Source organism: Urocitellus parryii, chromosome 3, assembly GCF_045843805.1.
Source record: "Urocitellus parryii isolate mUroPar1 chromosome 3, mUroPar1.hap1, whole genome shotgun sequence".
Taxonomy (NCBI): Eukaryota; Metazoa; Chordata; class Mammalia; order Rodentia; family Sciuridae; genus Urocitellus; species Urocitellus parryii.
This window is the reverse complement of record NC_135533.1, coordinates 5,290,247-5,316,798: the sequence shown is the minus strand read 5'-3', so window position 1 is coordinate 5,316,798 and position 26,552 is coordinate 5,290,247. Positions and strand designations below refer to the sequence as shown.

Sequence of the window (26,552 nt, the reverse complement as noted above, 5' to 3'; positions counted from 1 at the left end):
TAAGAATGAGCTATATCCCCAGCCCTTTTCTGAGACAGGGTCTTTTCAGTTGCTTAGGCTGGCCTTGAACTTGTGATCCTCCAGCCTCCACCTCCCAAGGAGCTACAATTACAGGTGTGAGCCACCATTTATCACGCATTCTGGTAAAGGCAAAATTACAGGGTTGGGGTAGGGGTGCAGCTCAAGGGTAAAGAGCTTGCCTATGCTGTGTGAGTCCCCGAGTTCCATTCCTAGCACTGTAAATAAAACAAAATCCACAATTACAAGGATGAAAAACAAAAAGTGGGGAGGGACAACTAGAAAGAGGCACAGATCATCTTTGGGGTTCTATTCGAACTACTTTCTTTCAGAACTATTCCATATCCAAATTGTAGTCACACAACTTTGTCAAAACTTGCTGAAAGAGAATAAATTTTCTATATGTAAATTACCTTGAGTTTCAGAAAATCTTCACAAAAATCTGAAATTAATCATAAACCCACTTCAAAACCATAAAACTTCTAGAGGAAAACTTCTGAGAAAATCTTTATGATCCTTAGGTAGGCAAAGATTCCACACATGATAAAAAATAAATAAATCATAAGCAAAATATTTACAATATACATTTCTGAAAAGAACTTTTACTCAGAATATGTAACAAGAAACAATTCTTACAGAATATGAAGAATACTACATCCAAAGACATATACAAATGCTTGTGACAACTTTATTCTTCAATAATTAAGTACAGGAAACAACCAATAGGTGGATGGAAAAACAAATGAAGGTACAATTATACAATGGAATACTACCCACAGTACAACAAAAACTTACCACATTATTTAATTTGTGAAATTTCAGAACAAATAAAACTAATCCACTGGGATGGAAAGGAGATCAGCACTTGCCTGGGAGAGAGGTGTGAGGGACTAACTTAAAAGGGTGCAAAGGATCTTTCTGAGATGATGCAGATGTTCTGTTTGATTGGGATGGAGGTTACACAGGGGAATTTAACATCTAACTCTACACTTATAATTTACATATAAGTATCCATTCTAACTCAATATTAACTTGATTTAGGAAAAAAAAAACAAGCACGGGGAAAGTGGAGACAAGGCATTTACATGTTTTTTACTAAGCAGGTGAGGATGGTGACTACTATCTTGACTTTCTAGTGTTCTTGAACTTTTTCCTCATAGTAAAATGGAGTTTATATAGGACCTACCTTCTAGAAATATTGTACATAGTAAATGAAAATACATGTAGAATACCTAGGATGTATTTCTGTGCTCAATAAGTGTCACCATTATTACTACTACTAATAACCCCCCATAAGACAGATATAAGCTTAGTGAAAAAGTGTTTTCATAACTACATCTAATTAATTTGAAACTACAGATGATTTATAGTAACTACTTTAGTTAAAATCTCAAAATAACATGATAAAAATATCGTTAAATACAAGCACACATAGGTCCCCCTCAAGCAGTAAATTACTATTTCAGCTATCCACTGCTACATTTCAAACCAGCACAAAGCTTAGTCAATGAGAGCAACAATCACACTGTTCACTTGCTAGTGTTTCTATAGCCAAGACTCACTGGTTCTGAGTCTCACTTGGGTCATTCTTCTGGGCTCCTTGGGCTGGGCAGCTGGAGGGGGACCTCTGGCATGTTACTTGAGGCTCCCAAGAACATAAAAGCTGAGGCTGTTAACTTCTTTAGGCTGAAAGCCTGGAACTAACACATAGTCTTCTCTACTGTGTTCTACAGGCTCAGGGCAGAAACATCAAGGCCCTTCGCTGTAGGAGATACAAGGAGGAAATCAATAAAACAGACTGGGTTTCAAACAGCAGGGAAGACTGAAGAATCACTTGTGGTTATAAACAGACTAGAACTTATTGCTGTAAGGGCTAGAAAAACAATGGATTATAAAAAGATTTCTTTTTTAACAATGTGTTCCTCATATGGTGATTACTTGCTTTACAATTATATGTACCCACTTTAGGATAAAAAATGTAATTCGGACAGTGGTAAGACTGAGGGGAAGGAGTAATTGTGTATATATGAAGATCACTAAGGAAGTGTGTTCTTAAGAGAGCATAGCTATCCAAGCATTATAATCTTAACAGGATGTTTATCATGACTCTAATGTTAACACCCACCCTGTGGCCAGCACATGGTCAGATGAGAGCACCTGGTGCAGACAACCCCATCTTCAACATTTCACACAAGGCACTGTTTTAGAGTCTGCAAAGCATTTTCACATAATTATCTCACTTGATCCTATGAATTAAGCAGGGTTGACATCATCTTGCTCTTTCTCACACTCATTTCCCAATTTTAGATGCTGGTAGAGAAAAAAATGAGGGGAAAAAATTAAGGTGCAATTATTATGACAAAGACATGGCAGAATAACTAAGTAAAGGTGGCTCATAAAATTATTACTCACTCATTCAAACATATATTGTGTATCTACTACTGCCAAGCATTAAGTTACCAAAAAATATTCCATTGAGGAAAGTAAGAAACAAGTTTATGTATATTTTAACATGAATGAGTTACATAAGTGAAGAATTTTATTAATTGTCAGGAATATTAATCTAAAAAAGAGTGCTGCCTAACAAGCCCAGAAAACTAGATGTTTTAATATTTTAAACATGTTTTAAATAGAATATTAATACTATATGATGACTTAGAGGTAAAGCCAGCTATAAGACAAGGGAATAGATGATGACAAAGAATGAGTTTTCCTAGATTTGGGCCAAAACTGGGGAGGTAGGCTAGAAGTGGTATTGAGGGTAGGAAATATAGAAAAGCAGAAAGAAAATCTCAAAACACAATCTTTAACATATCAAAAGAGCATGAAATTTAACATTCTCAAACTGCTAATAACAAAATAGGAGATTTTAAAAATATATATTCACCAGATTGCATGAATGGTCAAAATATTCAAATTTATGAAGATAATTTCTTCAAAAGTCCTTAAAAATCTGCACTGACCTTACCTCCCAACACCAGCTAACTTCTCACTACACATGTGCAGCCCAATTCTAGCCTGGAGCCACACCTGGACAGTTAGCACGTGAAATGTAGCTAGTCCTGAGATGTGTCACTGTGTAAAATATGCAAGAGACTGAGGATTTAATATGAAGATATGTAAAAGTACAATTACATGTTGAAATGACAGTATTTTGGACATCTTGGGCTAAGTTAAATATATTAAATTAGTTTCACCTGTTTATGTCAATGTGGGCACTAGAAAACCTAGTAACATGTGGCTTACATTCTATTTCTATTGGAAAATGGCACTCTATCCAACAGGCTTAAAGAAACAGGAACATCCTATTTGTATAAACTCAGATGTTATAAATGTTAGCTAAAAGTCATAAATTTAGCTCTAGAATGACTTCCACAGAAGTCTAAAAAATTGAAGGTCGTCTCATTTTGTGTACAGTGCAATTTTTTTAGGATACTGCACATCCAGAAACTTGGCTAGATTAAGGAAGCAGTTTATTACTATAAATGTATTCACACATCTGTGCAATACAATTATGCAGAACTAAAGATCTAGAGATGGAGCTGAAAGAGGAATGACGAAAACATCCTGCTGCTAGACAGGGCTGCCTGGCTGAATGGACTGTGTGTGTGTGCGCGCGCGCACTTGTGCAAGTGCACTCCACCACCCACCTGGGTCCTGCAACCTCATTTCTCTCTGAGGTAACAGGGAAAAAACCTGCAGTGAGAGGATGCTGCATCATACCCTTGGGTGATATGAGGATCCAGGACCAGCAAACCCCCCAAACCATAGCTGGAGGCAGCCTTGTTTCTAGAACCACAGGAACTGTGCAGGCCATTGCTAAGGCCTTGCTGGAGAGAAAGCAAGGTAGGTGTGGGGATCTGAGAGTCGCCTAAGTCAATCTGTTCCATCCCCTAAACCTGGTCCTGTTCTATTTTAGCCAATGGCAACATTTCCCTCTTGCACTAGAAATCAGAAGGTTATCCTTAACAGCTCCCATATCATAAAGGCTTCTTGCCCATTCTAATGAAATCTCAAATGTGTGTCCCTCCCAACCACAGAAGCCTACAACATCTTAGTTGGTCTTCCCATTTCCACTGTCTTCTCACTTCCCAGAGCACAGGAGGCATCTTTTGGAGGATGTAAGGCAGGATCAGAAACTACAGATCAGGAGCCAAATTTGGCCCTGAGCCTATTGTGTTTTTATACAGTCTATGAGCCAACTATGTCCTCCCACCCTGCCAGCCCCTTTCTTCATCTTTAAATGGTTGGGTAAAAAAATAAAAAAATAAAAAAAATCAATGGTATTTCATAACATGTGAAGAAAATCAGATGAAAGTTCCAACATTACATCTATGCATAAAGTTTACTGGCACTCAGCTACAGTCACTCAATGCACTGTCTATGACTGCTTTCATGCTACAAAGGCAAAGGTGGGTAATTGCAGCAGAGGCCACTTGTCCAGCAAAGCTTGAAATATTTACTTTTGGGCACTTTGCAGAAAAAGTCTGCCAATTGCGGGTATAGATCATTATCTTATTTGTTGCTTAAAATCCTTCAGTGACTTCTCACTGTTTCTAGAAAAAAGAATGAAAATTTTAATAGAGCCTATAAAGTTATTCTTCACAGACAGGTGGCACACAGTTAAGTCCAGACTTCCTTGCCACTCCTTGCCCCTGTCTGCAATTCACTGGTGGAGCCAAAAATACATTTTCTTTGGAGACAATCCCCCACCTCCATTCCCATCCACAGGTATGTTAGCTATCCCTCTCTCAAGCACTTACCCCAACTGCGTATCAATAATTTTTGTAGCAACCAGCTAAAGTGTGCCAACTCTTAAGCCAGGCACAGCACTACCTGTAATCCTAGCTACTTAGGAAGCTTAGACATAAGGATCACAAGTTCAAGGCCAGCTTGGAATAAATTAGGCATGGTGGTTCAAGCCCGTAATTTTAATGACTCAGGAGGCTGAGGCAGGAGGATCACAAGCTCTGAGGCCACCCTCAGCAACTTAGGGAGATCCTATAATTTTATATATAAAAGGAGGGGTTAGTACTATAGCTCAGTGGTAAAGCACCCCTCAGTCCAAACCCAGTTGCACTAAAAAAAAAAAAAAAAAAAAAGTGACTGCTGGTTTCAGATAGTGGTTTTGTCACTTAGTAAACTTTTCACCCTGGGCAAGTCACTTAACTTTTTTGTACCCCCGTTTCCTTTTCTGCAAAATAAGCACAGTAACTACACCTACCTCAAAGGTTAAGGGCTATTAAGAAAGTTAATTAGTACATGGATGGCACTTTAGATAGTGCTCTATATTAATCAATGGCTTAAAAAAAAACAATTACTGTTAGTATCATCATAATCACTGTTTCCTGTGGGGCTCCCCTCACTAGACTGAAGAAGCTCCATGAGGCAAGGATCATCACTGATTTAGTCTTAGAGAGACTAAGTCCTTACTGTGTACTTGGTACATGGTACAGACTTAATTTATGCAAGCATTTAACTCACACATATTTGAATGACATTTAACACTTTCTTAACATACACATTCTTCAACCAATAGTTCTGGTGATTCAATCTTTTGGGGGAACTGAAATAGTTTTGAATAGTTGATAAAAGCCCTGAACTCTTCTTCAGAAAATAATTTCAAGGATTGCTCAGCAGATCCAAGGGAAGAGCCTTAACTCTAGGTTGGCAAGTGACACCCAGCACTGAGAAGAATGTTCTACATGTGGTTCAGTATGGCTGAACTGATTCACAATGAAAACACAACCTGCTAAAATCCCTGGAATATCAGGCCAGGTCTCTCAACTTGGATGCACACTGAAACTTTTTTTTGTGTGAAATGTAAACACAAGAATTTACAGTTGCATCTTGAATTTTGTGGGCTGTCTTTCTCCAGAAACAAATGTAAGGATGCTCTGGTCCAAAATCTCTGCACAGTTTTTATATTCAGGGCCAGGTATTCCTGCCCCTGTTGTATGTAGGGTCACATGAGCCAGGGCGTAAGTAAGTTCCCTTCATCACACTTGGGTGTTTCCCAGCAAAGAAATGGAAATTCCACTTCTACTCACACTATGAAGGCTGCCATCCCAGGTGAACCTTTGCCATTTGTTTATTTCAGTCACTCATACAAATCATAACTGACAAAGAGAACCTGAATTTCAAAATATTCTTTTAAAAATATCAAATGTAATTTAGATTTTAAAACCAGACACATACATACATGCAAGACATAAAAGCCTGAAAAAAGCATTTTCATTATATAAAATTCATGTAGGACAGTACTATATAATACTTAGTGAATGTAAAACCTCTTGTAACTGCTTTAGAAGTGACCTTACTTTTTTAAAAAATATTTTTTAGTTGTTGATGTACTTTTATTTATATTTTTTAATTATATGTGGCGCTAAGGATCGAACCAGGTGCCTCACACATGGTAGGCAAGTTCTCTGCCATTGAACCACAACCCCAGCCGTTTTTGTATTCTTAAGTAATCGTGCTTTATCAGAGCTGTTTAAAAAAAAATTGGGGGGGGGGGGTCCTGGAGATTGAACCCAGAGGCGCTTAACCAGAGAGCCACACCCCCAGCCCTTTTTGTATTCTATTTAGAGACCAGGTCTAACTGAGTTGTTTAGTTGATGAGGCTGGCTTTGAACTTGTGATCCTCCTACCTCAGCCTCCCCAACCACTGGGGCATGCACCAAAATGCCTGGCTTCAGAACTGTCTTTAAGGTTACTCTAGAATATTTTCTTTTTGGATAATAATCAAGAAGCTACTACAAAAAATGGTGCCAAGTATCACAACAATATCCAAACAGAACTTTGCTGTTGTCTTTTATCTTTCCCCCCCTTTTTAGTGAAGTGTGCTGGATATCTCCACAATTTTGTTCAGAACCTGGAAATGCTGCTGCTGCTACTGATGTACAACACACTGCTATTATTGGTCCTTTAATATAGATATAAAATTTGAATTTTTTATACTCCAGCTGTGCTGTCAACTTTGGAAAAAGTATCTCAGCTTACTGTATTTAGTTGGCATCGTCAGCTTACTGTATTTAGTTGGCATTGTATAGAAATTAATAGTCATACTGGTTTAGAAATGTTAAACTTAATTTTTCCTGTTTGTGCAGGGATAACACACAGAAAGGCAAGGTCTTATTGACATGGGTTTGATTACAGAAAATAATAAAATATTCTCTAAATAATGGAAAAAAACCTATTAACTGTAAAGACCAGTATTTGCATCTCATGTTCACAAATAATTTATTATTCCATCTTGTAGTTAACATTCAGCTCTTCATCTTACAAAAAAAGCAGAATTACACATCTGTAAAAGTATCAATTTGTTTCAAAGAGCCTGGAGGAGTCTTTCTGTAAACAAGCACAACAAAAAGAGAAATGTTGGCAGGAGACCCAACCATAACAGTTAAAGACAAAAACGAAGTATGCACATGCAGGAGTTGATTTCATCAATCCCCTTAAATCACCCTTCTCTGACTTTTCTGCAGGGCAAAGCAGGGCAAAATACAAAGGTTTCTAGAGCTTCCAGTCTAAAACTAATTTATGTTTAAAATTACAATGTCCTACAGGGAACTCTTATTATAAGCCAATATACATTTAAGAATATTAAAATAGTACTCTAGGACCTTCATGTTTGAGATATTTATGATAAAATTACCCAGCAATTTACTGCCAGTTAGCAGTTTGAGATATTCTATGAGGCAAGGCACAGTGGCACATGCCTGTAATCTCAGGATTAGGCAGGAGAATTCTAAAGTAGATGCCAGTCTAGGCAACTCAGCAAGACTCTGCCTTTAAAACAAAACAAAACATGACATTCTCTGAAAATACTAGATCAACTGTTCAGATTTAATTTGGTACTTCATAAATAAACTAGAACTAAGAATAACCGTTCTTTCAAGTGTGATCACTAAAGATTTCATAATGCTTTCACTTGCACAATCATGTCCAAGTTCAGTTCTGACTTATTAAATAAATACAATTCACTCACAGACAATATTAAAGCTATTTACTTGTTATTTTGGACCTCAAACTAAGAAAACCAGTGTGCATTTCATAACAAAAAAATTTTACACTATTAGATTATAGGACCTGGTATGATACCATCTTGGCAATTTTATTAAATCTTTGAAGCCACACTATTACTGGTTCCAAAGAAGACAACTCAAACTAAAAGTGAACCACAACCAGAAGCCATATTAACAGGCACACAGATATCCTAATTTTCCCAACCATTTTTGTAATGCATTGCTTACTACCCAATAAACAGTTTCCCAAAGTCCCAGCAAAGCCCTGCGTAATGCATCTCCTGACTACCTTTCCAATTTCATTTCCTACTCCCACCTCATTATGTTCTTGCCACCCCCGTACTTCCTTTCACTCTCAATCATGCCAAGTTCTTTCCTGCCTCACCAGCCTGGGCTCTTCTTACAAGAGCCAATCCCAGCAGACTCCTCCAAGATAGTTATCCACATCCCATTCAACAGCACTTAGGATGCAGCTGCAATCAATTAACTTAGTACAACAGTAATAGTAAGATCTTGGAATAACACAATTCTCAAAAGGGTGGTCTGTGAACGCCCAGAGGTCCAAACTGAGATATCTATCTGCTTTTTATATTATGTTCACAGTTGTACTAGCAGTGCAAATGCAATGGTGGTAAAACTGCTAGAGTGGTACCATTTAGCATGAACTAAGACAGTGGCTACAACTAAATGGTAAATCATTTTATTCTTCACTACTACATAGAGAAGGGGGGAAAAGTCCATTTTCACTTAAAAATGCCCTTTAGAATGCAGTAAAAATAATTTAATTGAATCTTGATCCTTAGGTGTGTGTCTTTTTAATATTCTGCTTGACAAAACGGGATGTACAAATAAAGTACCTCTGCTACATACTGAAGTATAAGAGTTATGACCAACAAAAAGCACTTGGGCAATTGCTTGAGAAGTGGTCTGCACTAGCCACTTTTATCAGGGCATACTTATTTTTTTTTTACTTCCAAGAACAACAAAAACTATATATCAAATTAGCAGATATTTTTCTGAGAATTAAATGAAGTTGTAAATTGAAGGAAAATTCAAATCTCAAGAGGACAATAAGAATTTTTGAAAGTTTTTAACAATATCCCAATACTTTTTGAGATTGGTGGCAATACTAGCAAATGTAATTTTAAAATATATGTATACAAAAATTAACCAACTGGGGCTAGGGTTCAGTGGTAGAGCACTTGCCTACCATGTGTGATGCACTGGGTTTGATCATCAGCATGACACAAATAAATAAAGATATTGTGTCCATCTATAACTAAAAAAAGTTATTTAAAAAAGAGGAGAAAAAATTTTAAAAATAAAATTAACCAACAGGGGATAAAGATCTATATAATAGTGAACAAGTGCCAAATAAGCATGATGTTACAAAATCAAACAAGGATAGAAGATTCATTCAAAGGGTAAAGCAGTGCAATGGAGTTTAATATAACAGAGCATGACAAATTCATCCATATGATTTCAGACTGTACACAACAACTAACCTTCAATAGACTCTCATGTATGAAGTTTTGGTGAATATCAAAGAATATCTACAGTTATCTGAAAAAGCTAATGCTTGTCCCTTTTCCAACTACACATGATGTGCAAGGCTGGATTTTCATCTTATAAATCATTAAAATAACATTGTAATGCAATAGTGAGGAGTAGATATGAGAATTCACTGTTTTTTAAAGCCAGTCATTAAAAGATTCTTGCAAAACCATAAAACACCTTATCAAAATCCCAGTTGCTTTTCTGGCACATATGACAAGTTGGTCTTAAAATTCATGTGGAAATGAATGGGACTCAGAATAGCCAAAACCTGGGGGGGGGGGGGATTTCCATGTCCCTATTTCAAAACTGACTATGGTACTAAGTACTTGTGTGGTTCTGATATAAGGCCAAACATAAGAGATCAATGGAATGGGAGATTCCTTAAATAAGAGCTTAAATTTATGGGTCACTTGATTTTCCACAAGGGAATGAAATACAGACACATACTACAAAATGGATGAAACTAGAAAATACAACAAATGTGAAAGACACAAGTCACAAAAGGCCACATATATGATTACATTTCTATGAAATATTCAGAATAAGCAAACCTATAGAAACAAAGTGTATCAGTGGTTGCCAGGAGTTGAGGGGAGGAAAACAGGGGGAGTGACTGCTAACTAGTGGGGTGATAAAGGTTATATATGGAAAGATGCAACAAACATTAACATTAAAATAACATTCGGCACTGGAAAAGTCATAACCGAAAATGTGAGCTCTGATTATTCCTTGTACAGAATAACAAATGAGACTAAAAAAAAAAAAAAAAAAAAAAGTAATTACAAACCTCAATAAGAATTGGCCACTACAGGACCACCCCAACCCACAAGCACCCATCTGAATGTTATTAAGCAGCGGTATATATCATTTCACACAATGGTAGATTTTATACATGAAAAATGTTTTTACCTTTCAATTTTTTTCCATAGACTAGTCCAAAAACAATCTGTGTTCTACTACAAACAAAATATCTAATGACATCTTTCTCTGTGAAATAAGCAAATTCTACCTGAAACATTCCCACACAGTGATAATGTGAGCAGTTTTGATGAATTGCCTTTTGTCAAACCACACAGTTGTTTCACTTTCTTATAATCTTTCACATTCCTGTGATCCCATCCTCCCAATTAACCACATAAGAGGCTTATACATGACAAATAAGCTTTTAATTAGGGTCTAAAGGTAAACCAGATTACCAAAGCTCTCTGTGTAAGATTCCAATACAAGATGTACCAGATTGAAAATAGTTTGCCTGATGATACAATTTTAACTTAATTTAGTTACCTGAGATTATGAGACTGCTCAGCTGTATTAGAAACAATGGACTATGAAGGAGCTGGCACATGTGGTCACCACCAAAACACCATAAAGCACTTCCCTGAAAGCCAGACTGAATTATAGGCGACGTGTCTTAAATGTTTTAGCATTGTAAATAACAGGAAAATTACTTCAATAGAAAAAGTTACCCAAGAATTATATTTTCTGTATTATCAATGTTGTCAAAAATACACAAAAAACTTAAAGTCAAGCAGTAAAACAATCATGGCATTTCAGTTTTAACTTAAGAAGGACTTTTAAAATAGTTTGTGGTATGACCAGGTTACAATGATAACTATTCAAATCAAGAAAATTTAATCAAGAGAACATTGTAAGGAAGGTGTGATTTCTAGATGAGCCTATTACTGTGCTTTCTTGACAGTCAACACAACAGCTTAGCATCACAACCTAGAAACACATATTCTAAAATTTCTCCACTGTAGCACCATTTGTAAGCTCCAAGAAGTCTTAATACAAAAACTCCCAAGAGTGGCTAGTACATGGAATCATGCTAACAAAAGACCAACCTTACCTCCCCCCAAAAGGAACCCACAAACTATACAATATCCTGGTTCATAACAAAGGTAAACAACTTTATAACCAAATGCAAGACTGGAAATAACTTAATCCTCCAAAATATCTTTTAATCACTACATTTGAAAATAAATATGGAGAAAACTAAGTAGGTTGTACAATGTGACATATCAAGGACAGAGAAAAAAGGGCGTAAAAGTTATTGTGTATGCCACTGCAGGTTAAGTTAGCACAGCATTTAACAAAGAGCAGTTTAAATATTTATGAAGAAAAGCCTTAGGGGTAGGAGGTCACACCTGGTTTTTAGGAGGATGCTGACTAAAAGGAAGATACAACAATGAATTTCTATTGGACGTTAGGAAATTCTTTAGCAAAAGAGTGACAAAACACTTAGACTTTGCTCATTAAAGACTGCAATCATCAATCATATCCCCCCTAAGGCCCTCCTCCAGTTTGGGATATGAACCCTGCATGCTAGGCAAGCCCTGTACCCTGGATCCACATCCCCTGCCTTTTTATGTTGAGGAAAGGTCTAGCTAAGTCGGCTCTCTAGGACCTCTGCATCAGCTTCCTGAGTCGCTGGGATTACAGGAATGCACTACCACACTTCAAATAATTTAAAAAGACAGAATCTTTAGGACATACAGGAGCTACTTATCTTCCATTAGTTGCTACTATCTGATGAGGGCAAGTTCTCTCAAGAGTCAGCCCATGTCATGATCCCACTCTACAAAACGCAGGGGAAGAAATTCAGAGAACAGAAGAGCAACAGCATGGTGACTCAGGCTGCCAAGAGGGCTGGATCCAGGGTTCCACAGGGGTCCTGGGGAAGCAGCCTGTCAGTAACTTTAAAAGCCTCAATTCGATGTACGGTTAAGGCTACAGCTGTTCGGCTTCCCCATAATACACCTGCGATCTGGCACCGCACAACACAAGGACTGCCCCTAGGACTCCTGGCGCGCTCAGTCTTTGATCCCCCGCCACACTTCCCCCAGCACTTTAGGGCGACGGTAAAAGGATGAGTAAGCACGCTGTAGCTGATCTCGGTCAAAGAGCACAGACCCTGGCACCCGCGGTGGAAAGTGGGAGTGAGGAAGCGAAGCGAGCAGGGAGTCTGTCCCGCGGCCACAGGCAGTTACAGACGTCCCTGTGGCAGTTATTGGCACCTCGTTCCGCAATCGCTCGGGACTCAGCCCCTCGCCCTCGCCACCCCTGGCCCTGTGGTCAGGTGCACAGCCGAGTCACCTCCTAGGATCGGCACCGAAAGACGAGCCCAACTTCCCCGGCTGCTGGCGGTCGAACCGCTACTCCCCCGGAGCACGGTCGGGCCTCCACTCCGCGCTCTCAGAGCGGACACCGGGAGCTCGCCCGGCCCACGGCCCGGCCCGGCCCTGCGCGGCAAAAGGCCACCGGCCGGGACCACTTTCCGACATCTGTCAAACGCTCCAGAACCGAAGAGGACAAAGACCTGTGAATTACCGAGCAGCCTGACAAGTATCTGACCTTATTTCTTCCCTAAGAAAAATAGGGCAGCGCGGGATCCAGGCGCCTTTCCTCGCCCTCCCGCCTGGGCAGTCACCCAGGGGGCTCCGCACGGGTCCCGCGTGGGGAGCCGGCCCTGGGCGCCCGGCCCGCAGGACACCCGGGTTCCCGGGAAAGACCGAACCGGCCGCGGACGGAGGCACCCCGGTGCCGTCTCCTTTGTTAAGACCCCACCGACTCGCGGCCGAGGAGGGGCGAGGGAAGGCTGCACGGCCGCCAGAGCGAGCGGCCAGGCGGGGACAGGTGCGGCGGCGCTCCGGGAGAGCGGCGGCGGCTCCGAGGCGTCCCGCGCCTCCGCCGCCGCCCCCGCAGCCCTCGCCCCGGCGGCCGCCGCCCGGGCTGCCGCCACCTCCGCTCAAAATGGTGGTTACGAAACGCGCGGCGCCCGCCCGCCACATGGCCGCGCCGGCCCCAAACTTCGCAGGCCGGGCCGCGTCCCGGCGCCCAGGCAAGGCCGTAGCGCCGGCGCCGACCCTGGCCCTGACCGTGGCCCCGGCCCGGCGGCTCAAGGAGGCCGCGAGGCGCCCACCACTCACCCACAGACCGGTAGCCCAGGATCGCGATCTTCCGGGACTTGGACTGCGGCATCTTGGCGGCCTCCTCAGCCCCGGCCCAACCACATCAACCTCGAGGATGGCGGCTCCTGCTGCTGCGATCGGCGGCGGCAGCGCCAGAAGAGAGCGGCATACAGAGATGGGGCGGCGGCGGGCGCGGCTGCCTCCTGCTCTCTCGCTCGCGCCCAACCGCCCGGAACCGACCGCGCGACGGTGCCCCTCCCCCCACAACACGCCCACGTGACCCCGCGCGGCGGTCCGCTCTCGGCCCGCGTCAACGCCGCGCCCCTCCCGCCGCCGCGGCCGCCGTCTCCGCCCGCTGAAACGCTCGGGGGGTGCGTCGGAGCGACGTTTTACTTTAAAGGGAAAAAAAGGGAACACAGAGATGCCCCGGAAAAGTCACGACTAAAAGTCGCTGCGTCACGACCCTCCCACCTTCTTCCGCCGCTTTTTAATTACGCCAGTTCTCCCCGAGCGGTGATTGGACCGCTCCTGTCTGCCCGCGCGATGACGCGACGGAAACTCCGTTTCCCATTGGGGGCAGCCAGAAGGCGGAGTAGGGGGCGGGGCTGCTTGCCTTGGAGTTAAAAATACACCCAGGCTGCGAAAGCACTGCTGGGCTTTTGCGCGGTTTGACGGCTTCGAACTACCAGTGGGTGGGGGCGGGCGGCTGAGGGGAGGGGAAAGAGAAGGTATCTTTCCGGTGATTGGCTGAAGTGGGGAGCGGGGGCGGGGCAAGCGGCGGGAAATGTGGTAATTGGCGAAATGCTAAGCGATTGGCGGACTCGCGCCCGCTGATCCCTTAATAGGCGTGGGGTGCGTGGCGATTGCGGGCTGGCTGTGGGTTGGCTGGCGCCGCCCTGGTTTTTCTGTATTTTACTCTTTTCTCTGGTTACCGTCTTGCTGTATTAGCGTTAGTTAGTCTGGGCTTGATGTAGGTGGTGACTAACCGTCATCCGTGGCTGAAGGACTGTGGGAAGAATGGAGTCTGCGATCATTGAAAATGTCTGGAATTTCATTAAATCGCCGCGAGCCGCCCAGGGAACTCCTGAGGCCCGCGCGGCGCGGCGCACCTCTGGCCAAATGGCGCCCGCGTGGGAACCCTGTTGCCAGGGCGTCTTGTCTCTAACCACTCTGCTCCCAATGGACCGGGCACACGCCACGGCCGGCCCCCCGGGGCGGCGCGGGTGCGGGACGTGTCGGCGACCGCTGGCGCCGATGGACCCTGCCCCGGGGAAGTGGTGCGGGGGGCGGGGCGCGGGAAGGGAAGTCCACCCGGCCCTGGGTCCGGGAAGTGGAGTCGGAAGCCAGGCCCGAGGCACGCGGATGCCGTCGAGAGGCAGGACGTCTACTTGTCCTTCACGGTGGACTTTCTTGACCCTGGTGGTTGCTAAACGGGCCACCTACCGCGCCCACGACTACCCTCGTCCTCGGCCCTTTTGACAGCGTGTTCGTGTCGTCCCCCGCCCCCACCACGGTCACGGCCCCGTGCCCTTTCCCAGTGGTCCAGGGAGATGGGTGGCAGGCCTCGAATTGGTGGGTCTGAAGATTTAGAGCCCACTGCTCTGTAGATAGCCTTGTGGGACCCAAACAGTCCGAGGAAGACTCCCTCCACCGCCCTACCCAGGCCCTTCTGGGAGAGCCGTTGTGGACATTTGCCTCCTCAGAGGTCCACAGATTGAGGTCCTAGGCAACCAGGGGGAAGCGACAAATATCTTTGAAGTTGTGCCTTTTAATGAAATTTGGCATTCTGCTGTTTAATTTGTGTACATGTTTTCATTATGGGGTGTGGGGGTGTGTGCTGGGAATCGAACCCAGGGCCTTGCACTGTGCCACGGAGCTACATCTCCAGTACCATTCAAATATTTTAAAGCATCAGGTCTTAAGATGGACTCTCCAGAAAAACGTAGCATGTTTATCCAATGGATTTAGATGTCTGTTCCAAACTATGTTTTTGTTTTGTTTTGTTTTGATACTGAGGATTGAACTCAGGGTCACTCGACCACTGAGCCACATCCCCAGCCCTTTTTTTGTATTTCTTTAGAGACAAGGTCTCACTGAGTTGCTTAGTCCCTCCATGTTGCTGGGGCTGGATTTGAACTCGTGATCCTCTTGCCTCAGCCTCTGGAGACATATGCCACCATGACTTCCCAAATTATTTTTGAATTTATGGCACCACATTCCTTAGTGGATTGTAAAATCAGTTTAATTGGTGTTACCTTAAAAAAAAAAAAAAAAAAAGGAAAGGACACACTATGTATTGTAAGGGTTAGTATGTATTATGTATATGTACTTTTTTATAGATACATACATGGCATATCTATGTAAAATATGGTACTGGGATCCATTACAAATTATAAAATATATATTTTACTTTGAATTGCCTCAAAAAGTTTTAAAGCACTGTCCAAGCCTGGAAATATTAATATTTCTAGATTGAGAAGCACAATTGTAAAGGACAAATTCACTCAAGAAGTTTTCCAGGGGCTGGGGATGTGGCTCAAGTGGTAGCGCGCTCGCCTGGCATGCGTGCGGCCTGGGTTTGATCCTCAGCACCACATACAAACAAAGATGTTGTATCTGCCGAAACCTAAAAAATAAATATTAAAAAATTCTCTCTCTCTCTCTCTCTCTCAAAAAAAAAAAAAAAAGAAAGAAAGAAAAGAAACCAAACCCCCCCCCCCAAAAAAAGAAGTTTTCCAGTTATTGTAAAGCCCTTTTATGTCAGACCCAAGAATTTAGAAGATACCTTTATTCCAGAGTGGAGAGAATTTGGTATAAGAAATGTTTCGGGGGCGCTGAGGCTATGGCTCAGCAGTAGAACACTTGCCTAGCACTTGTGAGATGCTGGGTTCCATCCTCAGCACCACATTAAAAATAAATAAACAATAAAAATAAAGGTATTGTGTCCAACTACAAGTAAAAAAATATTTTAAAAAAAGAAATAACTCAGATTACCAAAAATAATAGGAATCAATGATCCAAGAGACCTGACTACAGCCACACAGGAACTTGATTGGTTGAAAGGGACTGTTTTTATATCTAAAGTGCCTCTACTAATTGAAATATAGCCTTAACTAGCCGGAAGGTCTGTCCCCCGTCAACTTCTCTGCAGGTTCTGCTGTCCTGTGGTCTCGGCTTGATGTCTTCTCTTCGTGTGTTCTTCCACTTTGTTCCTTTTTTCTATAAGCTAAGAACTTGAGCTCTCCTATTTAAATTCCCAGAGAGAGGACATAATTGCTTCAATTAATTACCATCATCCCTTGAGTGAGAAGCTCATGTTAAACATGTGGTTGGCGGGTAGTCTCTCCTGGCCTACACCTCTGATATTGGTGTCTATGGAAGTTATTTGAAATTTAACCTGTCTGCTGTTGTGGTATTTTTAGTACCCTTCTGTGACCATACACACACATATATGTGTACATATTTATGGAACACATAAAAATATATATTTAATTTCCATAGATAACATACAAAACATTTTTTCCTAACATAAGATAGTAAATCACTTCTGTGTTAGTTTTTATCAAATGGACATTTGTGAAATTATTTTGCATGGGAAAGGGTGACCTTAATTAAAATACACATTAATGAGGTTTGCTGCTGTTTGAATATTTGATGAGGGAAGACTCGAAAAGAACTTCTAGAATCATCTTGGCATAAGCCAAATCAGATCAATCTATTATTCAAAATCAGGTGTTCAAAATCAAACTGCAGATTTGGGGAAACATTGTCATTCTAATATGGGATCAAGTTGTTGGAGTCAAAGGGACAGCTCTTACCTGTGGGTGGGAGGTGCTTCCTCTTCAGGGAATTGGTGGTCCTGTTCTCAGCATTTTAGGGTGAGAGTCATCTGGGGGAAGGCAACTCCTTTGACCTTCACCAGGATAAAAGAAAATCCCGACCTCTCCAAGGCAGGGCTCAGCCTGATCTACCCTCTGAAGAATGGAATTGCAAGGGGTCCTCCAAGAGATGGAAAATGGAGTGAGCCAGCCCCAATCCACGGAGGCAGCCATGTGTGAGAAAGCTCCTTAGCAAGGAAGTCTGAGGAAAGGTCTAGGGCTATGCAGTTGTTTTAAATTGTCTCAGCTGTTATGGGTTGAACTGTGCTCCTCCAAAAAGGATATGTTGAAGTCCCACCCCTATCAGAAAATGATCTTATTTGGAAATAGGGGTGCTGCAGGTGTAATTAGTTAAGGTGAGATCATATTGGGGCAGGGTGGGCCCTAAAGCAATATAACTGGTGAAGAAGACAAGAGACAGAAGGAAGATGGTCAAGGTGACAGATATTGGAGTAATGCTGCCACAAGCAGCCAGGAACTTTTGGGGCTACCTGAAGCTGCAAGAGTCAAAAATGTGGGGATGGGGCTGTGGCTCAGTTGTAGAGGGCCTGCCTTGCACATGTGACGCAGTGGGTTCGATCCTCAGCACCACATAAATATAAAGATATTGTGTCCATCTACAACCAAAAAAATATTTTTTTAAATATTTATTTTTTAGTTTTAGGTGAACACAATATCTTTATTTTCCATGCCAGGCGAGCACTCTACCACTGAGCCACAACCCCAGCCCCCCCAAAAATATTTTAAAAAAAGAGTCAAAAATGTATCTTGTCCTGAGCCTTCAAAAGGAGTTTGGCGCTGCCAACACCTTGATTGTAGTCTTCCAGTGTTCATAACTGTGAGAAAAAAAAATCTGTTATTTTAAGCTACCCAGTTTGTAGTACTTTGTTACAACCACCACAGAAAACTGATACACAAACTATCCTCAGCTGGTCAATAAAGTTTTATTAAAAGTTCAAATCTGGTTTCTCCTGGGTTGTGGTTTTTGTTGGCCTCCTCCCCACAATCTCTAGGACAGATGTTTGTAATAGGAATTTCACCAGCAGAAGGTTGTAGTGCCCCACAAAGCAAATCTTTTTTTTTTTTTTTTTTTGAGATTGTCCACTGGTGGCTGTTGCAGAACTTGTGGCACTTATTCCTAAGGACCAGGGGGATGCTCAGGAAGGGATAGGAGGCTGAATCCTTGCAATAAAACAGGCGACAGCTTGTGTCAGTCCAGCTTGGATTATGTATGTTCTTCAAATGTGCCTTAGATGTGGAATTTTAGTCACAGTGTTCACAAAGCCACTGAAAGCTATAATTAACATTTGAGGCACATATTCACCGTTGGTTCAGCTTATGTGAAGTGTTGTCTCAGTGTTGGATTGCTGCAGGGACTTTCTTTGGATGGTGTGCACAAAAAAAAAAAAGCTAATTTTCTGAACATTTTTATAAAGAATAAAATAATTGAGCTTTGCTAATATGTATTAGATGACCTGACCATGGCACCCTCACCACAATGCATATGTGGTATAGGGATTGATTGGTACCCTCACCACAATCCATGTGTGATAAATGATTGAGCATGGAGTCCTCACCATAATCCACATGTGATACATGGATTGACTGACTGGCATCATCATCATAATCCATATGTGATGTATGGATTGACCCTGGCACCCTCAACATGATCCATATGTGATACGTGATTGACCATGGTGTGCTCACCATAATCTGTAATACACAGATTGATTGACAGTGGTGCCCTGGTTTAGTCAACCTTTTTTGCTGCTGTGACTAAAAGACTGACAAGAACAATTTTAGAGGAGGAAAAATTTATTTGGGGGCTTCACAATTTCAGAGGTCTTAGTCGATAGATAGCCAGCTCCATTCTTTGGGGCTTGAGGTGAGGCAGTCGAGGCAGCCCATCATGGTGAAAGAGCGTGGTGGAGAAAAGTGGCTCAGGATGTAATCAGGAAGCAGAGAGAGAGAGAGACAGACTCTACTTGCCAGGCACAAAATATATACCCCAAAGGCAGCCCCCCAATGCCCACATCCTTGACTCACACCCGACCCGACTTTCAGTTACCACCCAGTTAATTCCCATTAAGAGATTAATTCACTGATTGGGCTAAGGCTCTCATAACCCAATAATTCCACCTCTAAGTCTTCTTGCATTGTCTCACACATGAGCTTTTGGGGAACCTCACATCTAAACCATAATATGCCCTCACCATAATCCATATGTGATACACAGATTAACTGTGGCACCCTCACCATAGTCCTTATGTGATATGTGGATTGACTGTGGCACCCTCACCGTAACCTATATATAATATATGGTTGACTGTAGCACAATCACTGTGTGATGGTGGCATGTCATGACTGGTGCTGAGTTTTCACAGCAGGGAGGCATTGGCAGGGTTACCCTCACTAGTTAGTATTCAGAATGTTATATTTTGCTTTTGTCTCCTTTAACTCCTTTTTTTAAATATTTATTTTTTAGTTTTAGGTGTACACATATCTTTATTTTACATTCATGTGGTGCTGAGGATTGAACCCAGTGCCTCGTCCATGTTAGGCAAGCGCTCTACCACTGAGCCACAACCCCAGCCCCGCTTTAACTCCTTTTGACTGTGACAGTTTCTGTGTTTTTGAGTATTTGGTAGGTGTTTTGTAGAATGTTCCTCGGTTGACGTTTGTCTGTTTTTGACAGGTTTAGACTGGGATATACAGATGGTTGACCATGGCATCTTCACCAGAATCCACATGTGATATATGGAGTTCGGGGAGGAAGATCACAGAGGCGAGGGACCATTTTTATCACACTATCTCAAGGGGACTTACTACCAACATGATACCTTGATCATTTGAGGTAATGTGTTGAGTTTTCTGCCATGAAGTACAAAAATCTTTTCCTCTTCTTTTCCATTCTGACCTCATTGAGAGGAAGCCAGCATGCTCAGCCCCTTAAGGAGGAGGGCACTAATGCTTTACCCCATTCCCTTCTACCTGAAGAATTCCCTTTAGCATTTCTTGCACTCCCCTGGAAACAAATTCTCTCAGCCTTTACTTATTCAAAGTATCTTTTATATTTAAATTCTTTAACTTTTGTTTTGAAGATTATAGATTAAGAGAGTTCAAATAATAGAACAGAAAGGTCCTGTTACCTTTCTCCCAATGGTAACATCTGTTGTAAACAGAGGTAATGTTAAACCAAGCTAGAGCTCCACAGAGTGTATGCAGATGGCGGCAGTTTCTCCTGCACTCTTTTGTGTTTTGTTTGTGCAGTTCTGTTCAATTTTACCTGGGGATTCGTGTAACCAAACCTACAGTCCAGATAGAGAGTTCTTGTGTCATTACAAAATCTTCTCTCATGCTATCCTTTTACTTATTTTCAATTTTGAAGGATATTCTGACTGGATATAGAATTTTTTTCTCAGTACTGGGGCTGGAACCCAGAGCTTGGAACACGCTAGCCACACCCTCTACCACTGACCCACACCCCAGCCCCGGAGAGAGAACTTTATGTAGACAGTGGTGTGTGTACGTGTGTCTGTGTGTTTTCTTTTTGTACTTTAAAGATGTTCTAGTTCCTTCTGGCCTCTTTTTTTTTCTCTGGTGTGAAGCCGGCTATCATGTTGCTGTTGTTCTTTGCTGTGTTTTTGCCCTTCTGATTGCTTTCCAGCCTGCCTCTTTACCTTTGGTGCTCCGAAGTCGGACTGTGATACATCTGTGATTTTTTTTTTTTTTCTTTTAGGCTGTTTGAGTTTTACTGAGCTTCTAAATTGGTGACTTGCTGGTTTTGATCCAGTTTAGAAAACTTTCCTGTGGATATTTCTGCAAGTGCTTTCTGTCCATGCTCTCTCTCCTCTCACTGGGGGACTCTAATGTCATGTATCTTAGATAGCTTGATAATGTCCTAGGAGACATGGAGGCTTTGTTCACTTTTTTCCCCCAATACTTTTCCCTTTGTAGTTCAATGACTTCTGAAAAATTCTGGAGGTATTTTTTCAGCTCTAGGATTTCCATTAGGTTCTCTTTTACAGTTTCCGTATCTCTCCTGAAGTTCTCCTCTCGTCACCCCAAATACCCATGTTTTCAATAAGTTCTTTATAATTAGCACAGTTAAAGTCCTTATCTACTCCTTGTAACATGTGGGTCACTGTAGATCTGCTTTTATTGAATGGCTGTTCTGTTAACTATATATTATATTTTTTTGCTTCTGTTCACATCTACTAATTTTTATTGCATGGTGGACATTATGGATAATACATTGCAGAAATTCTGAATGCTTTCTTCTGAAAACTCTTAAGTTTATCAAACTTTTTGTTTTGTTTATTTTATTTTATTTTTTACAAGAGTATCCAGTAATTGCAGCACAATTTGCTGAAAAGATTCTGCTTTCTCCACAGAACATCTTTGTCAAAATTCTACTGGTCATATACACATGAGTCTATTTTTCGATTCTCTTCTGTTCCATTGATTTGTCTGTATTTACATCAATATTACACTGTCTTAAGATTACTGTAACTTTATAATAAATCCTGAAATTAGGTAGTTGTATACCTCCACCTTGTTTTTCTTTTTCAGAGTTTTATTTAGTTTTTAAATACTGGGGATTGAACCCAGATTGGCTGTACCTGAGCTACATGCACAGTCCTTTTAAAAAAATTTTTGTTTTGAGACAGTCTCACTAAATTTCTGAGGCTGGCCTTGAACTTGCAATTCTTTTGCTTCAGCCTTCCAAGTCACTGGGATTATAGGTGAGTGCCACTGCTTCTGGCTTCAGAATTGTTTTAGCTGGCTCATTTAGGTCCTTTACATTTTCATGTGAATTTTAAACTGCTTATCACTTTTCTACAAAGAAAAGTCACCTGGGGATTTGGCAAAATTTTGAATCTATAAATCAATATTTTTCAGAGGGGTAATGAGGATTGCTCCAGGGAAACTTACCTCTGAGCTACATCCCCAGTCCTTTCTAATTTTTTTTCTCTAATTTTGAGACAGGGTCTTACTAAGTTGCTTAGGGCCTCATTAAATTGCTGAGACTCACCTTGAACTTGTGATCCTCCTGCCTCAGCCTCCTAAATCACTGGGATTTTAGGCATGCATCACTGTGCCAGATTCTACAAATCAATTTTGGGAGAATTTACATTTTAATAATACTAGGTCTTCTGACCCATGAACAAGATGCATTACTATACTTGTGTAGGTCTTCTTTAATTTCTTTCAGCAATATTTAATACTTTTCAGTTCCAGCATATATATATATATATATATATATATATATATATATATATAAAATAGGATATATATGTATATATGCACATATATATATACACATACTTGTATAAGCATGTAAGTATGCAAGTGTGTAAGTACCTTACAACACACATATATATGAGATTTTATATATATATATATACAAACACATATTTATTTATACATATTTAATATTTCATGTATATATCTTCTGATGGATTTGTTCATAAGCATTTCATATTTTGATGCTGTTATAAATGGGGATTAAATTTTTCAATTTTGATTGACTGTTGAAAGTTTATAGAAATATAATTGATTTTTTAAATTTTTTATTTTATTTTTTTACACAAATGTAGCATACTTTTAATTATCTGGTTGTACGTGATATAGAGTCACACCATTCATGCAATCATACCCATACATAGGGCAATAATGTCCAGATCATTCTACCATCTCCTCCCCCACACACTCCCCATCCCTTCCTCTCTCCCCCTCTCTCCTCTCTGCTCAATCCAAAGTTCCTCCCTTCTTCCCTTGCCCTCCCCCCACCCATTATGGATCAGCATCCACTTATCGAGAAAACATTTGGCCTTTGGTTTTTTGGGATTGGATTACTTTGCTCAGCATGATATTCTTCAATTCTGTCCATTTACCCATAAATGCCATAATTTCATTCTTCTTTAAGGCTGAGTAGTATTCCATTGTGCATATATACCACAGTTTCTTTATCCATTCATCTATTGAAGGCCATCTAGGCTGCTTCCACAGTTTAGTTACTGTGAATTGAGTTGCTGCGTACATTCAGGTGGTCGCATCACTGTAGTGCGCTGATTTTAAGTCCTTTGGGTATAGACTGAGGAGTAGGATAGCTGGGTCAAATGGTGGTTCCATTCCACATTTTCTAAGGTATCTCCATACTACTTTCCAAAGTGGTTGTACCATTTTGCAATCCCATCAGCAATGATTCAGTGTACCTTTTACCCCACACTCTCACCAGCACTTACTGTTGCTTGATTTTTTGATATTTTTTTTTGTAGTTGTAGATGGACAGCATTCCTTTATTTTATTTGTTTATTTTTATGTGGTGCTAAGGATTGAACCCAGTGCCTCACATGTGCTAGGCAAGTGCTCTGCCACTGAGCTACAGCCCCAGCCCCATAAATAATTTTTGATAATTGATTTTTTAAAATCCTGCGACTTTTCTAATGTTACTTATTAACATTAGGCTTTTGGTGGATATTTTCTACATAATCATGTGATTTTGATATTACTTTTCATTTTGGGTGCTTTTTGTATGATTTTCTTTCCGTATTGCACTATGATGCTGAACACAAGTGGTGAATGCCGACAGCCAAACTTCATTCTAGGGGGTAAGAGTCCACATTTCACCATTTAGTATGATGTTAGCTGTAGGTTTTTATAGATGCCCTTTATCATTTTGAGGAGGTTTTCCTTCTTTTCCTAGTTTGCTGATTGTTTTTATCAAAAATGGATGTTGGATTTTCTCAAAATAGTTTTGAGCCCATGGAGAGGATCTTACGGTCTTTCTGTACTCTTTGATGAATTACGCTGGTTGATTTTCAGATGGTGACTTAACCTCACATTTCTCTATTCCTGTGTGATCCACTTGGTCATGTTCTGTTATTCATTTGCATATTCTTGAATTAGATTTGTTAAACATTTGGTACAATTTTTGTGCCCCTATGTTCCTGATCATGAACTGAAGTTTTATGGTCTGTAATTTTCTTTTACTATAATTTCTTTTGTCTGGTTTTGGAATCAGAGTAATTTTAGCCTTATAAAGTGAGTTGGGAAAATGTTTCTTCCTCTCTATTCAGGGAGAATTTGTGTTGAATTGGCGTTAGTTCTTTCTTAAATATTTGGTAGAATTCTCTAGTATTGCTGTCTTAGGCCTGGGATATTTTTGTGGGAAGGCTTTTAACTACGCAGTTAATGTCTTTATAACAGGCTAGGGCTCCTCCCTCCCTCCTTCCCTCCCTCCCTCCCTCCCTCCCTTCCTTCCTTCCTTCCTTCCTTCCTTCCTTCCTTCCTTCCTTCCTTCCTTCCTTCCTGTTTTTTTTTCATGGTACCAGGCAGGGAACCCTGGGGTGCTTTACCTCTGAGCTACATCCCCAGCTCTTTTTATTTTTGGACAGGGTTCCTCTAAATTGCTGAGGCTGACCTCAAACTTTCCATCAGCCTCCTGGGTAGCCAGGGTTACAGGCATATGCAGCTATATTTCTTCCTTTTTTTTTTTTTTTTTTTTTTGTGGTGCTGGGGATTGAACCCAGGGCCTTGTGCATGTGAGGCAAGCACTCTCCAACTGAGCTACATCCCGGCTTTTTATTTCTTCTTGAAGCTTTGAAAGTTTATGTTTTACAAGGAATTGTCTATTTCATCTAAGTTGTCAAATTTATCAGTGTAATGTTGATCATATTGTTTATCATTACTCTTTTACTATCTCCACAATCGATATTATCTTTCTCATTCCTGATCTTGGCAATTGTGTCTTCTCTGCTTTTTTTCTGATTAGACTATTAAACTTTCACCAATTTTATTGCTTTGTTCAAATATTTAGCTTTTGATTTTATTGATTTTAATTTTTTTGTCTTCTATTTCCTGATTTTGTTCTGTTCTTTTATTATTTCCTTTACCTTGTTTATTTGGGGGTTTAATTTATTCTTTAAGGTAAAAGCTGGGATTCTTAATCTGAGAGCTTTGTCCTTTATAATACAGGGATTTGGTGTTATAAATTTCCCCCTAAGTATCCCCTCACTGTCTTTATTTTTTAAAATGTTGTCTATAGGCCTTTATTTATTTATATGCGGTGCCGAGAACCGAACCCAGTGCCTCACACGTGCCAGGTAAGTGTGCTACCACTGAGCCCCAGCCCCAGCCTGTTTTCACTTTCATTCAGTTCAGAATGCTGTCTAATTTCTGTTTGGATTTCATCTTTAACTCATAGGTTGTTTAGAGTTTATTTTCCATATGAATTATTACTTATGGATTATTCTTTAAAAATATGTAGCTATTAAACCCAGTCTTAATATAAATGTGGGGCAAACAGTGGAAGCAAGAGGGATTTTTAGTGGAAAAGAGATGAAGGCAGAGGGAACTATCAGGAGTTTATTTTTGGTCAGGGTATGTTTGAGATTCCTGTTTGGAATCCAAATAGAGATGCCAAATAGGCAGCCAGATATACGTGCCAGGAGTTTAGAAGCAAGATCTGGCTAGAGAAATATAGTATATTTGGGAATTGTCAGCAATTAGACTGGTGGGTAGAACTGTGAGACTGGGTACGATCGCCAAGGGAGAGGACTAGTGAGAAGAGTCCCAAGGAGGAAAGCGGGTGGACAGGGAGGTCGCGAACAGGCTGAGAAGGAGGGCTGGCAAGGAAGAGGCCCCAGAGAGGGTGTCCTGGGAAGCAAGGGAGGGTATTGTTTGAGGACAGGGAGCGGCCTGGTGTGTCAGAGGCTAGTGGCAGGTCAAGTAAGATGAGACTGAAAAATGGCCACTGGATTTAGCAACACAGAGGTCACTGATGATCTTGACCGAGCTCTTCTGCTGCAGTGGTGTGGCCAAAAGCCTGACTAGAATGGGGTTTCAAGGGCAGGAAGAGGATCGCAGTCTGTAGGCATAGGCACCTCTCACAGGAGTTTTGTTGTAAAGGGGAGAAGAAGAGTGGAGGCAGCTGGTGTGAAATGTGGAGTCCTGGGAAGATTTCCCATTTGGGTATGGAGGATTGACCGTGGGCACTTTGTCACTGAGTCACGTCCCCGGCCCGTTTTATTTTTATTTTGAGGATCTTGCTAAGTTGCTTAGGGCCTCACTAGGTTGCCGAACCCATCCCTGAACTTGTGATCCTCCTGCCTCAGCCTCCTGAGTCACTGGGATGACAGGCGTGTGCCACGGCACCC

At 41.3% G+C, this 26,552-nt stretch overlaps 1 protein-coding gene across 1 annotated transcript in view; it reads right to left on the bottom strand.

The window, feature by feature from the left end:
• Positions 1 to 13,981, bottom strand: part of Rheb (Ras homolog, mTORC1 binding) — a 45,478-nt gene extending 31,497 nt beyond the window's left edge. The window contains exon 1 of the mRNA XM_026413853.2: positions 13,532 to 13,981. Within this exon, the coding sequence (XP_026269638.1) occupies positions 13,532 to 13,583 (52 nt within the window). The 5' untranslated portion in view covers positions 13,584 to 13,981. The remainder of the gene's footprint in view (positions 1 to 13,531) is intronic.
• Between the last annotated feature and the right edge of the window lie 12,571 nt (positions 13,982 to 26,552).